Here is a 15,781-nt window from a genome sequence, read left to right on the forward strand (position 1 = left end):
TAGAGGACACTGCCCCAAATTTGATTGAATTAAGTCACTCTGTCTTGACATTTGACTTTTATTGCATCCAGCATGTCATTCCAATATTGGGTTTCTGCCGCACACGCTTAGCTCACATGGACTACATTGAATTAGTAGACAACAATACTGTGCACTTATACAGAAGCCCTCGAATAATTCTGTGCACCATTATGTGTTAACTAGGCTATATTAAATTGGAGTTTATGAAGCCCTGGTAAATGAGGACACATCTGTGACCACCCCCCTTTGTTATGCTGCCTGGGAGATTTAGTTTACATGGCTGGTATTACATGGTATTGTTGCTAGGCCTATGCACCATTGGAAAGTAGGAATGGACTGATCTAGGCTAACACTTTCTCCCAATACTGGTACCAATACTTGGGCTGTGGGTATTGGCAAATGAGTAGAAGCTATATAACTTGTTGGTGTAGAAATCATAACATTCTACTCACTCTCTCTATGCTTTAGCTCCCTTCTTGCTAAGTTAGGCCTAGCCCATTGCTGATTGCATAAAGTAGGTTAGTATAGCTTACATGTAGATGTTAACAACGTAGAATGGCAGAATTAAGTTGAGAAGATCGCCCTTCCCTGATCCAGCTCTTTATCTAATATCAGTATTGGATTGGTGTATTCCTATTGAAACGATTGTTGTTGTTGTTGTTGACATAAGGTAATCCTCATTACTGATCCATTTTTGTACTGGTAGTAGGTAATGCTGCAAATGATTTATATCAGCAAAAATTATGATGTTGTAGAAGATATTGTTGCAGATGTTAAGACATTAGACCTAATGAAAAGGGTAGTGAATGCATTTGATGCTAGGCGCTTACCTCGGTGGTAAAGGCCTGTATGACTTGGATGTGGCATCCCGTTCTGCTGGCTAGGTTTATATCTCAGGTGAATAAATAAACACCAAGTATTGCAGGTCATGTTATACACAAGAGAGATTGAAGGCATCCTGTGTCAGTGTGTGGATGAGCTGTGCTCACAGACAGTGTTCCTCTGACGAGAATTTCTACTGTGTGCATTTGAAGATGACCAGCCATTTACTCTTTTTGTGTACTACTTTCAGATGTGCTCAGTTATAGTTTTAATTGAATGAGTGTCCCGGGCCTAGCCTGCATCTACAGGCCTTGATAGCAGAGCCAACGTCTTCTTGCACCTGTGGTTCTTTAGACTAGAGTGTGTGAATCCATCACTCAGCATAGCCCAAAACTGACATGATGATATGCTGACATGATAGTATCTCAGATAAATCGGAAGTATTTCCAACATATTTATTTTCCCATTTTCCTAAGTTTCCCATTCCTGACTTTAAAGTAGGAACCCTGACTTGGCTTGACGCTCTTGATTTCTGAGTTGGTCTGTAACACAGATTGAGTGCTGATGTCATCAGTAGCATGTGTGTTTGTTATAGCCTATGTGGACTCAAAGTCTAGAAATGCAATATGAGATTTTCACCTACATATTTCTTTCTGTGTGTGATGATGATTTTAGTTCTGGTCCCAACCTTACTTTAGCAGATTAGGAGCCAACAGTAGGCACCATGTGCTTATAGCCTGTCCTATATTTAAAATAAATGACTAGTACAATATTTTGTTATGCCTTGTTTCTTCTCAGTTTTCTATTGTAGAAACATGTCTTCTGACTAGATGACAACACCCCAAATATTCCTGATTTGTCCAAATTGTCTGAAAGAAACAGGTCTGCTATTTACGGGACTCAGTAAAGCTCTTTCTAACTGTGTGCACAGCATAAGTTAGTCTACCGGTTAGTCTACCTTGACACAGCAGTTAGAAACCCACTGCCAGGTCCATATCATTCAATGCGTTCTTGGGAAGCTTCACCACAGACTCTGCCTGCTGAGAGCAGAGATAGCCGTGATCACAGCTGCCAGTAAAATGAGGGCTAACTGTTTCCACTGATAGCGAGAGTGAGTGACAGGGTGCATGGAAATTAAGTCCATGCAAAGCAGAATAAAAGAAATCAAATTGTGTCCCATAGGCATAAATCTAATGGAGGCTCAGAGTTTTCCATACAGAGCATTGTTATTGCTTCTTTTTTTGTTGTTTGTTTGTTCATAATGTAGTTTTGAATTGCAATAAAAACAGTGCTAGGTTTCTCACTGATGGTGTAGGCTAATTTATAAGTTATCATGAACTTCTTTTCATAATATAGCTAATGCATGATGTAGGGAAAGTTATTACTTTTCCATAAACGTATCAATGTTTAGATTACAATACTTGAGGCATGCAAGGTTGTAGCTGGAAGATGATTGCTAAAAGCATGTACAGGCTTTGAGGGAAAAATGCCAACTAGGCGTGAAACGATCAGTGCTCGGTGTACGCTGATAAACATGTTAAGGCAACCTGTCCATATGTAAACAGAGCACCTGGTCAGAAACATTAACCTGATACTGTGAAATTTGAAGCAACACTCAAACCCAGATCTTTCCCTACTGGTCTATGGTGTCATGCGGTCATGTAGAAATGTTATGAGCAACATCAAGTCTTGTGCATGGGACTTAAGTTCTATTGCTCTCAATTGTCATAGTTGCACATGAAGAGCAATACCTGTTATCTTTGAAAATGATGACTGGTAGAAAAATTACGTAATTGCAGAATCACATGTGACTTTTGTTGCCCATTCAAAATGAAGCTTTTCAGCTCAGATAAATAGATAATAGTGCAGTGCTCTTGCCACATTTATCTCCTTCCCTGGCATAATACTGCTGACAATTAGAGTGATTTTCAAAGCGTGGTCACTGTTGACTTCTTCCATGTGTGGGCTGAGAGTTGGATTTTGTTCCTGATTAGAGACGTCAGCCAGCTTCCTAAGAAAAGTACATGGTCGATCAATCGACAATTGAAATCAGTGGTCCTGTTTAATGAATGTGGACTCCCATGTGAGGTCTTCTCAAACTGATGATACAGTAAGTCCAATATGCTGTATTTGTCTGGTTCTGTAATCGAGTGCTTTGATGTATATTTCAGCACTTAGACAAATAATCTACATGGGGATGTCTTACAATTGTATACCGTAGAAAAAAGATTCCCTTGAATTTGACTATGTCACAGTGATCTTGTTGCAGAGCCATGAACTTCAGACAACCCTGAACTCTGTGACTACATACATGGGGGATAAGTATGCTGCAACTTCCGACACCACTTCTGCGTTGAAGGTTCTTCTCATTGTGTCTCTTAGATGTCCGCCTTTGGACAGATGATGCCTATGTTTTTGGTCAGTACACTTACTCATTGCATATAAGTTCAGTGTTTCCCAGAGAATTTAATTCCATTTGTGGTGGTTGGTTTGCAGAATTAACTTGAATGCAACAGTTTTTAAAAAAATAGCACAGCGTGGCTATGATGCTAACCAGATTTAAGCACAGTTTAGTACAAGCTGGAAAATCATTGTGTGGTGGTAAATGTTGATATTGTGGTGGGCTGCCACAAATAAGTCAATGTATCGGAAATACTGTAAGTTAGTCTACATTACTATTATTAATAGTCATAAACAGAGACAGATGGGGAAGAAACGACTTTGTTTTGAGAAAATTTAGCTTTTGCGGTCAAATTCTACACATTTACTCAAATTCCTGATGACCACCTGAGAACCACTGTTGGAAAGCTTTGCTCGTCACTGAAAAGATAGCCCACCATTTTAAGTCGAGGTGTACTCGTAAGGTCCCTTATGATCCCACCATTTAAGTCGAGGTGTACTCGTAAGGTCCCTTATGATCCCACCATTTAAGTCGAGGTGTACTCGTAAGGTCCCTTATAAGACCAGTGGCAAAGCTGTAGCGCAGCCCTCCTCTCTTCTCCTTTGACTGCTGAGAGGGACCTGAGATACCGCCACCACTACCACCACTGCAGTTAAGCCATGGCGCATCAGCTGCATGGAGGTGATCCACTGAGTCCGGTGTTTGTGTTTGTGTCTGTGGGTCTCATCAGGTCGAGCTCTGTAAATGCTTTCTGGGAATTAGTGGGTCTTATTTTGCAACTCATGCAGGCTCCGTTAAGTGTTTTATGATTTGCTGTGCTTCATAATAACGCAGTCTTGGGACTGACTGAGTGTTTAGGGGGGGGGGGGTCTGTCAGAAGTTTTTCATTAGGAGTGGGCTGGCTCAGTGCAGAAAAAAAAAGTGTGTTGGTGAAAGAGAGAGGGGATAGGGAGCACCGCGTGTGTGTGAGTGACAAAGCATGTGTGCATGATAAGTGGGAGAGAAGTGGAGAGTATGAGTGAGAGAGTGAGTGAGTTAGATAGCTTGTGTATATAATCGAGAGAGAGAGAGAGAGAGAGAGAGAGAGAGAGAGAGTGAGTGTGTGTGTGGACTGAAATGCCACAACACTGGATGACACAGCTGCACTGCATTGCACTCACACAGCCCAGGGCCAGCCACAACACTCTCCCTCTCCAGCTGCTCTCACGGCCAATCAGCGGACGCCTGGTGCAGCTGGGGGCTGAGAGGAACCGGCTGTGAGCAGCTGAAGCCAGTGCAAGCCGGCTCAAACTGGATTGCACCGGTTCCTGCAGCAGCCAGTGAGGCGCCAGCCTGTGATGAATTGATGATCTGTCCAGGAGATTAGCGGGTGTGGAAGTGTGAGGGTGTTGGGGGTGTGGTAGGGGGAGCGGTCTATGTGTGGCAGGGGAGGTTTGGGGGATGGGAATGTGTGTGTTTGTGTGGGGTGAATACTTTAATATCTGAACATTTCCAGTGTTTTTTTCTGAACTGAACACACTGTTCATGAGCTCCCTGTCCCTATGCTTACAAATCCTACTCATTACAATGCAGAATAATGCAGTAACCCTTAGCAGACCACTGTAGCAGTAACCAAACCCCTATCAAATGTAGTGCTGCAATTAACAATTATTTTCATTGTCGATTAATCTGCTGATTATTTTATTTGTTGTTTCATTGATAAAATGCCAGACAAGGGGGAAATGGGGACTTGTTTTGTCCACACACAAATATATTTATTTCTCTGTCATAGAGGAGTAAGTAAAGCTGAACATATATAAGTTTAAGAAGCTGCAATCAGAGAATGCTGATGTATTTTCCTTACAAAATAACACAAACCGATTAATCGATAATCATTAAGCTTAATTTAATAGTCGACTAATCGATTAGTCGTTGTAGCGCTCAGATGTATTTCCTATGAAGAGATCGTCTCTAGAATTGAACAAGATGCAGTGTGTGCACAGGCCATACCTATGTTGTGTAAGCTGTAAGCAGAGATCACACCACACTGTATGTTTTCCCATTTGAACATCCTTTCAAAAATGTTTGTGGAGTTTGTGAAATGTAGGCCAAGGCTAGATTGCATCTCTGATTCACTGAACTAGCATCTCCCGTATATACAAATTGAATTGGTTCTCTTTGCCAGTGATTCCAATGGCAAACTGTGTTTGAGTATGTGAAGATAGGCCTATGTATTTGGGCACACAAAGTTTTTTCAGTGGAGCCTGAATAATATGCATGTATAATCTGTGTGTTGGGGAGGTCCTTTTTCTCAGAGCAAGTTTACATTGTAGACCAGGATGTGCATTTTCTTCCTTATGACTTTTGTTTGTGAACTATTCATTTCAGTGAAGCATACTCACTCTAAAATGAAAACAATGATATGAAGGATTGGCTGAAATACAACACTATCTGTAAGATATAGGCCAAGCGGTGGAATTTGTTCTGATATCCCTATTTCGACCACACTTGGCTTGTAGGCCTACTCGTTGGTTTGTCTAAGACCTTATCCAGGACCTTGATAATCCTTGATAATCTGGCCATTTGCCTATATGACCTAAATCTGAATGTATGATGTATGTTTGTGCAGTTGGTTGCATTCTTGGTTCTTATTTTAAACTAGGACTACTGACCTTCCTAACTATAACTGAAGTATAACCAAACACAATGTATTAACCAGGCCTTAGACCCTGTACTCTTTTTAAGCAATGCTTATGTAGAAATGATAGTGGGGAGGTCTCGTGAGACAATAGACTTATGAAGTGTTTGTTTTTGTCCCCACCTGCAGTGAATGTGATGCGATGTGCGGTGTGCCACCAGGAATACAAACAGATAGACATCGTTGATAACTACTTTGTCAAGGATACCTCCGAAGCCTCTAACACATCAGTCGAAAACTCAATGCAGGTAAACAAACATGCCTGTCTCTCTGTCTGTCTGTCTTTCAGTCTTTCAGTGTCCGTGACCTCTCAACATTTCTGTCAAGTAGAGCTTAAACAATTAACTGTGGTCTCTAGGGGTTCAGATGAGGATGTTTACACTAATGGCCTTTTCCACAGGCTTTGGTGGTCTGGGTATAGATTGTTCCTGTTTGTAGTGAATGATTCAGGTTCTTGTCTGTATGATATTTGACTTGGGTGAATGGCGAACCGATGGTTCTTCTCATGTTCCCATTCTCTAGCCTAATTGTTGACTGTCTCTCAGTTCCATATGTCACTTTATCCCAGGTGTCAAGGCGACAACAGGGTGTGGACATTTTGCACCCTGATACCATTTGGCTGCCACAGATATTGTAATTAAATAATGTCTGATCAAAACATACACTTCAGACTGAATTATCTGCCGTTCTATACAGTTTTTAAAACTGCTATCCTTCAGTTCTCTCAGTAGAGTGATCAGCCGAAAAACCACGTTGTCATTCTAATGTGGTTATTTAGTTTGGGACCGTCTTATCGGATAGTTGCTGTTGCAGTAGCAAATGTGATGTGTGAAAACAGCCAATAACTGGTGTCGTTTCAGTGTGACTGTATCCAGTTCTAATGAAATCAGAGTAGCACTAGCTCTCAGCAAAATTTTCAGGGTGAACAGCATACAATTTTAGTCAGGCTGTGTGTTGTTTATCAGGTGCATTCCATAAGTGTGAGCAGGTCCTATATTTACACGGTTGACTGCTGGGCCAGCCATCATCTCATCAGGCTCCATGAGCACAGGTGCACTCTGGATGCCCAGGTTATGCAGCTCGGCATATGTAGCCAGAGCATTAGTTTCTATTTCCATTTTGTTTTTAGCACAGAAAAGAGGAAATTAACTCTGCAGTACCAAATCTTTGAGGAGAAAATCGGGATATATGTAGTCTTGTATTTTTGCCTTGTATGCACTTCTTCAGTTGACCAACTAAACTTTTAATAGATTGATGCTTGATATATTGTTACTATCACTCAACAACACAGTTAAGGCTATGGATTGTAAAGTGTGGATGGATTGTATATTACATAGAAGAATATAGAAAAAGCCAGCCCTTCATTTTTGATATGCATGTTCATTCATCTTACAATCTGTGAGCAGTAGTTATTGCATCTCTCAAACCTTAAAGAATCTGATCCCTTCATAAGCATGCATGCCAGGCCACTGGTGTAGGTTAGCTCGTCCCCTGCCTGTTATCAGCAGCACAGGAATGCATACGAGTCTGAAATGGATAGTTGCAGAGCCTGAAAACGAGTAGGTGTGTCTAAGGCAGATTCTGGAAAGCAGCAGTGATACTGGAGCACATGCAGGCAGCACCATACCGCCCTGGTCATGATCATGCTACTGATTACATTACTTTGCACAGAATCATTTTAATAGCAGACATTGCACCTTTTTCTTTTCTTTTTTTTGGCTGGGCACAGCAGTCTAGTCTCTGCAGTTTGACCACATGTTAGACCACATGTTAGTGAATGTCTAGCCTCATAGAAGGGTTCACAGTGCACTGAAGTGAAAGGAGCTAGCACACAGTAGGATACTGATAGATGTTGGGAGTTTTCATGTTGTACAGGGGAGATTTGAAAGTGCTTTGCCCTTATTCCTCTAGGTGTGCACGAGTTGTGAGGACAATGCAAGTGCAGTGGGCTTCTGTGTAGAATGTGGAGAGTGGCTTTGCAAGACCTGTATTGAGGCGCACCAGAGGGTCAAGTTCACCAAGGACCATAAGATACGCAAAAAAGAAGACCTGTCCACAGGTAGGATACTCACACCACACACATGTACGAGTGAATGACTCCATAAAGCATTCATCTTATGTTTGTGTCGGCTATCTAACAGCAGTATGCGTGCACACTCTCTCGGTGCACCCCTGTATTGAGCTACACATGTGAAGAATACCAAGCCAAGTGGAACTTGCACACAACGTGTGATCCATCAGAGGCATAGTTGCTTTTATCCACCATCTTCAATTTTTTGCCTGATTGTGAAGATGTAGGTGGTGGTGGTGCTGATGGTGCCGGTCTGTCTTGGCACTTCAGCGGTAGACCCCAAGTGCTTGTTGCCATAGCAACTGCAGAGACCGTTCAGATGCAGTCAGTGTTTCTTTCTACTACTGTATTCATGAAGCTGAACTTGTCCATATGCTATGCTTGTTCTCTCTCTCTCCCTCTCTCTTTTTCTCTCTCTCCCTCTTTCTCTCACTTCCTCCCCCTCCATCTCTCTCTCTCTCTCTCTCTCTCTCTTTCTTTCTCTCTCCCACTCTCTCACTCTTTCTGTCTCTTGATTGAGCTTGACGGCGTTGAGCACACGAATGCTGCTGATTAGGCCAGTCGGTTCTTTGTTCCTACTTCCAATCTGACCTAGTCAGTCACCCCTCCCCCCAGCAGGCAATCATTGAAAGCTACATTGCCAATCCCTCCCACTGGCCAGCTGAAAGCCCTCCAGTGTGTGGGTCTGAGCGGGGCAGCTGGCCAGTCAGGAGTGGATGTGTGGTGCTCGGTGGGACTGTTCATGTGTGACGGGGGACCCTGAGTGCCGGCTAAATCACGGCAGCACCAGGGAGTTGCCGTGTGTTTCAGTTTATGTACAAATATAAAGATTTTAATTTGTATGTTTCTTCTCTGTCTTTCCTTGTATTCCCTGTTCTCTTTTCACACCCTGTTCTCTTTTCACACCTTTATATACCTGCTTCCTCCCTCTCTCCTTCTCTTCTCTCACACACACACATCCTTTCTTTTTCTCACCTCCCTTTCATCCACCCTCCTTCCCTCTGTCACACCTCCAATCTCACCCCCCTCTCCCTTTTCTCTCTTTTTCTTCCCTCGCTCACAGAGGCAGTGGGGGCGTCGGGGCAGCGACCCGTCTTCTGTCCCGTACACAAACAGGAACCGCTGAAGCTCTTCTGTGAGACGTGTGACACACTAACCTGCCGAGACTGTCAGCTACTAGAACACAAAGAGCACAGGTCAGTACTGCATTGAAGCTCTAGAACACAAAGAGCACAGGTCAGTACTGCATTGAAGCTCTAGAACACAAAGAGCGCGGGTCAGTTAGTGCATTGAAGCTGTAGAGCACAAAGAGCACAGGTCAGTACTGCATTGAAGCTCTAGAACACAAAGAGCACAGGTCAGTACTGCATTGAATCTTCTGAAACACAAAATGGCACAAGTGAATATGGCACTGGAAGTGGTAGAAAACTAAGAGTGCTTCCCCAATATGGCATGAGTAAGAGCAGCAGTGATGTCATGTCGTCATGGCTGTGCAAAATGCGGAGTGATTGCTGGCTAAAAATCCAAAAGGGGAAATCCTGAGATATTGCTGGAGCAGAAATAGCACAGGTCGGTGCTGTACTGAAGCTTCAAGAACACAAAGAGCTTGGGTAATACATAGGCGTACACACTCACACACCATTACATCACACCCCCCAAACACACACACCATACCCACACACCTCATTACTCCTCCCCACACACCTCATTACCCCCCCCCCCCACACACACACACACCAACTACCACACCCCACCCATACACACACACCATTTCATCACCCCCCACCCCCAACCAAACACACAACATACCCCTCCACCCACACACAGTTAAGCCCCATTTCATCATCAATTTTCACCATTTCATCATCCCCCATTTCATCAGCAGCCGCCCCACACACACACACCATCCCTCCCCCATACACACACAATATACCTTTTTAATTACTACTACTGATTTACTTAATAGTAGTAATTAAATTACTTATTCCTTTTATGAGTACATGACAATAAACTACTTGAACTTGAACTTGCCTGTAGAACACAGCTGGCGCTTAAGTAATGGTAATTGGCATTGACAGTCCTGTTTTTGAAGTTAACAAAGTGATTCTGCTGCGCTTCTGTGCTTCTTTGGTGCCTCTCATGAGTGGGGCAAACACGCATAGATATAAAATCAAAAAAGAGATTACTGAAGCGCACACATGTTAAATTCTTTTATTTAAGGTGTATACCCTATATGCCCTTGCCATGTTTGCACCATAAATAAAACAATTCACCGATTGGAGTACTCTAGCGATCATCTTGTATGTTATGAGAAAATGTTATGAGAAAAAAATAGTTTGCACATGATTACATAAGGGATAATGGATGACACGGCGTTCTGATATCAGAAAGTTAATGGACATTTGAGGTGGTAAGGGAGCTATGACGCAAACCGAAGTTTGCAATTCTGTTGCAACATGACAGTTCATTAGAACTTCTCAAGGAGTTTGGCAAATGTGTTTCAAATACAGGTACAAGGTGTGCAAATGTGTTTCAAATACAGTAATTAACGTTCTAAAGAGCGCATCGCAATAGAAAATTCACCAAGCAGTGGTATAGATACTGAATAACCCTTTCCATGCAGTTTTAGTTTACCATGTCAGTACTTCAGTTCTATGTGGTTGATTTCACACGTTACAGTTTGGCTGTTGACACCGTAACAGGAAGTGTGACCAGATGATGACCAGAGAGTGCCCAGTTTTGTGTCTGGTCATCACATTTTGCCCTGGTTTGGATTGGTTAGGTCACTGGCCACAGGTCATCGCTGATAGCGGTGTGTATATTTGGCCTCTAGCATACTTACAACCGGACCCGCGTCACACAGAGCAGGTTGTTTGCGCCATGCCCCTTTTGAGGGGAAAACATTCCCTCAGAACAAGCCAAAGTGAACCGGTAGACATGCCGAAAAGTTGCAGGTGGGTTAGGGTACAGCTTTGCTGGCAAATAAATATTAGCCTAGTTATTAAATATTTATGAAATTATAATATCGTTCATTAGTCTTCAAAAGACAAACCACTAACGTTACACCAAAAATGAATCAGACCAAAGAAAACAGAAATCTAGGCTAACACTTAACGGCTATGACAAAAATTATCATATCTCGGAATTATCTAACTAACATACTTTACATCTGAGCCTGTGAGTCAACTACACTACATTAAAATTCAAATATGAAGGCAAAAATACAGGAAAACAATTTAGTTACTTACCTGGAGACTCGATGAGATAGGCTACGAGTAAATGTCCGGGTATGACTGAGTGGGGTTGTAGCACCACTTCGTACTCGGGAGACTGAAGGGACATGTTTTTATATTAATTGAATTAAGCTTTTGTAGGTATCTTTCACGGTCAACGACCGGCAAAGTGGTTATGTATTGAATGGTCATATTGATTTGTGGTATTTTTTGTTATTTACTCCTGCGATTTCTGTACGAATTACGTTTATTTACCATAATTTGCGTTGGAGTTAATGAGAGGGGTTGTTTGTTTTCCCCCCGAAAGGGGCGGGAACGTTTGTCACGAGTCAAGTTCCCGGATGTGCCGGTCTAACGTATTGTCTGCAGTTATATTTGATTTGTCTGTCTGTGCCCTTTGTCAGGTACCAGTTTTTAGACGAAGCCTTTCAGAACCAGAAGGGCATCATTGAGACCTTTATGGCAAAACTCCAGGAGAAGAGGAACTTTGTCCATTTCTCTGCCAGTCAGGTGCAAAGCAGGTATGACATCATTTTGTGTGTCTGTTAAGGACAATTCACACCAAAGATTAGCGACGAGATGAAACCGGTTTGAATTAATGTTGTATGTTGTTGTTCATCATGTCATATCGCACCTGCAAGGTTTTAGAACACTTTTACCTCACAGCATTTGTGATGTGTTATCACTCAATCAGTCCAGCAAAGTTGACAGGTCAGAGTTTTTGCCATAGGATAGGCAGAGATATACTTATTAACTCAGCTTTGAAGAAGACCAGCGTCTATGCAACATCAGTCGAAACGGGAGTGCTATAAAAACAAACGGGTAAGTTACAAAAACAAATGCTTATCAGATAGTAACTAGCCAGCTAGCTAGTTCATATCCAGCTACAACGAATGGTGTAACAAAGGCGTTGTTATGGAAACGTTGGTGCTGTTTGTGTTGTTGCACTGGTGTGAATTCCATGTGTGCCGCATCAATGTTGCAGCTCAACTCGTAGGGAATCTTTGGTGTAAATTAGCCTTCACTTCACTGAAATTACACTCTTCTATTCTATTCTGGATTGCAGCTGATAACGGTGCCTAGCAACAAACATCATCATATGTTCTGATCTGATTTCACTCTCTCTATCTCTCTCTCTCTCCCTTTCTTTCTCTCTCCCTCCCTCTCCTCAGGCTTAAAGAGGTTACCGAGACGCACAAGAAGGTTGAACATGAGATTAAGATCGCAGTGTTCACCCTCATCAATGAGATTAACAAGAAGGGAAAGTCTCTTCTCCAGCAGCTGGAGGTGAGTAGACTGGAGCTGGTAACAGACCGGTTTCAGGTCCCTAACAACTGTTGTTAAGGATGAACTCTGAGGACAAGCAAACCCAGAGCCGTATAGCAAGACATTGAAAGAAAGACGCAAGATGCTTGAAAATTGTTAACTTTTGGCAGAGAAAAGCAGATTGAATTTCCCGTGTGCAGTTCAGGAGACATCTAATTTTTTGTGATTTGTCAGTTCAAAGCTAAACATTTTTAAAACGGCAATAAAGTAGGCTATTGCTCTGTCCTCAAATAGGCCTAAGTATTAAAGGATAATTCCGGTATTTAGCACTTTGAGTCCCTTTTCTGATTTGTTTTGTATGAACTAGAGTGGTGGACACCGAAATGTTGACGATGGGTCCTGTCTCGACTTTCTGACTTGTTTTGAATCACCTTTGACTGTTTCAGAGTGGCTGGCTGTGGGCATGCACAAACATGTCCTTAAAACAACCCTTAACGTTCGTTTTTAAAACTGCAACTCACCGAGTGGTTAGTGATGTTCGTTGATGTTCCAAAACAAGTAGCGTAGCGAAATACAGTTTCTGTCGTGTTTTATTTGGCATTTTGTAAAATCTGATTGATTTCTGTTGGAAGACTCATTACTCGTTGATATTACTGCGCTACAGGAAACGGAAAGACCTTCTTTTACTGTCTGATAGTGTCTATGCTTCAGACTCAAATATTGAGCGGAAGTTTATACACTCAAATATTGAGCGGAAGTTTATACACGGTTGTGAGGTATCTGAAAAAATAGTTCCACAATAGCAAATAACACGGATTGAAATCATACATTGCGCCGATATATTTGTTTTTAATAATCAACGAACACCACTAACCACTCGGTGAGTTGCACAGTTAAGAGTTGTTTTAAGGACATGTTTGTGCATGCCCATAGCCAGCAGTCAAAGGCTATTTAAAACGAGCCAGAAAGTCGAGACAGGACCCATCGTCAAAATTTCGGTGTCCACCACTCTTAGTTCATCCAAAACAAACCAGAAGAGGGACTCCAAGTGCTAAATACTGAAATTATCCTTTAATAGGCTAGACATTTGGATATGAAGCATGCATTATGAAGTTATGCCACAAATGCTCAAGAAGAAAAACTGAAATTATGTAGGCTAGGTAAAATAGGGTAGTAACGTTAACAATGTGTTTTATCATATTTTTTTAGCATATCATTTCTATAAGAAACTTATGATCCATGATAACGAAGGCTATTGTTAGCCTACATTTCACGCAAATGACAAGATGCAGGGTAGCCTAAAGTTGACACTGAGTAGACATGGGCTTGCAAGTAACATTATTGCATACTATGTAGCCTATCTTGGCTAATCCGTCATGTATCTATAGGCTACTTTCCTGTCAATTAACATCCAGCACAATGCATTTTGTGCATTGTATTTCAGTCAGTTGTTTAATGTGTGGCCAGCGGCATTTATCAAAGTAATTATCCTCTGACCTCTGGGGGAAATGATTGCCCACCCCTGCCGTTATGTAGCCTTTGAGTAGGTAATGTTTTCACTTTAATCTAAATCTAAACTAATTCTTTGTGCAGTCGAAGCCCCAGCCTAGCATAACCTAACTTCACAGTGACTGGCCAAATGTTTAGCCTACCTTCCGTAGAACATCCGTTTCATAGGTAAACCCGCTACACCTCTAGATGAAAACAATCCAGACTCGGCTACATTGAAATATTTAGGCAATATGCTTTTATTCTTCATCTTATATCAAGTTCAGCCAGCTTGCTTTCTATGCACTGTCCGTGTAAACAAACTAGTGCTTGTCCTCCGAGTTTGTTTTTGACTACGGTTGTTAGGGACTTGAAACTGGTCTATAGGAGCTGCGTGGAGCAGAGATGGATCCATTTTCTAATGGAGTTGCTGATGAAATAAAACATCTATTTCATCTTTAAATATTTAACAAATACCCCCTTTTTGATGGAAAAATAGAAAACTTTTCCAAAATGAATTACAAGGAATTATTTAGGTGGTTAAAGTTTCATGAATGTTGTGTTTAGCAGAACCCGTCCTGCAGATACTTCAAAGACCCTAATAAGGATTAATGGTAGTACGTCAGTACAAACTCACATCACTCGTACGTTTTGTGAAAGAAAGAGTGATCCCACTTTAAAAATGTAGTAGTCTGCAGAGGCATTCTGGTTCCAACTAACTGGTTACTAGGCATTCCTCCAGGCCCTTCTTTGATGTTCCATCCTTGGGCGAATTCTGTTGCTGACTAGACATTCTCTGTCTAAACCTCTGCCCTTTTTTTCTTTCTTTCTTTCTTTCTTTCTTTCTTTCTCCCCCCCTTCCCCCCCCCCCCCCCCGTCTCCCAGAGTGTGACTAAGGAGCGCAGCATACGGCTGCTCAGCCAGCAGAAGGACATCAGCAGTCTCGGCCAGCAGATCCTCCACGTGCTCAACTTCACGCAGTGGGCACTCACCAATGGCAGCAGCACCGCGCTGCTCTACAGCAAGAGGCTGGTAAGACTCACATAGGCCCAGGCAGGAGGGTCTCCAGTGGCCATTTCTTATTAACCAACCGTTGGCAGTCAAACCACATGATTCCATATCAGTGGTTTGAAGTCAGTGTTGGCACAGAAAAATATAAGTGAAGTTAAAGGTACTCGATGTTGGGTAACTTCGCTTCAGCTAGCTCGCTACTCCCTCCCCTGTCCCCCTCTTGCAATTAAAACTCTCTTAAACGCGCATCTCGTCAGTAATTGGCTGGAAGAGTTTGTTTTTATGGTCCAGGCTGGACTAAGTTGTTTATATGTATATATATAAAAAATCTGATTGGGATATTTTATTAATGATAATAAGAAGTATCATTAACATCATTGAGAGTTTCAGTGCTTCTTCGGCAAAGTCCCAATCTTAACTCGTTAACTGCCGTGAGGGATGCAGGGATATGATCCGGTCCATTTTGTCCATTACAGATCACCTTCCAGCTGCGGTACATATTGAAGGCCCGTCTGGACCCAGCGCCTCAGGCCAATGGTGCTGTGCGTTTCTTCTGTGACCCCACCTTCTGGGCCAAGAACGTGGTCAACCTTGGTATGTGCACGCATATGGCCTGTACTTTTACATAGGGCTGCAACTGATAATTATTCATAGTTGATTAATCTGTTGATAATTTTCTTGATTAATGGACTAGTTGTTTGATAGATATAATGTCAGAAAAGGGTAAAAAATATGTAGATCAGTGTTTTCCCAAGCCCATATGTCTTCATATACCTTTTTGTGTCAACACA

General features: G+C 42.1%; 1 protein-coding gene across 4 annotated transcripts in view; it reads left to right on the forward strand.

The window, feature by feature from the left end:
- The window catches only part of trim33 (tripartite motif containing 33), a 35,997-nt gene that overhangs the window by 2,077 nt on the left and 18,139 nt on the right, over positions 1-15,781 (forward strand). For all 4 annotated transcript variants that reach the window (XM_076277331.1, XM_076277333.1, XM_076277332.1 and 1 more), the window contains exons 2-8: positions 6,051-6,169; positions 7,833-7,980; positions 9,056-9,188; positions 11,630-11,746; positions 12,398-12,512; positions 14,865-15,011; positions 15,467-15,584. In XM_076277331.1, coding sequence (XP_076133446.1) covers positions 6,051-6,169; positions 7,833-7,980; positions 9,056-9,188; positions 11,630-11,746; positions 12,398-12,512; positions 14,865-15,011; positions 15,467-15,584 — 897 coding nt within the window. The remainder of the gene's footprint in view (positions 1-6,050; positions 6,170-7,832; positions 7,981-9,055; positions 9,189-11,629; positions 11,747-12,397; positions 12,513-14,864; positions 15,012-15,466; positions 15,585-15,781) is intronic.

The sequence above is a fragment of the Alosa pseudoharengus genome, unplaced genomic scaffold, assembly GCF_046254945.1.
Source record: "Alosa pseudoharengus isolate Yale_2024_CS ecotype anadromous, Long Island Sound unplaced genomic scaffold, YU_APseudo_1.1 YU_APseudo_1.1_scf_9, whole genome shotgun sequence".
Lineage (NCBI taxonomy): Eukaryota > Metazoa > Chordata > Actinopteri > Clupeiformes > Clupeidae > Alosa > Alosa pseudoharengus.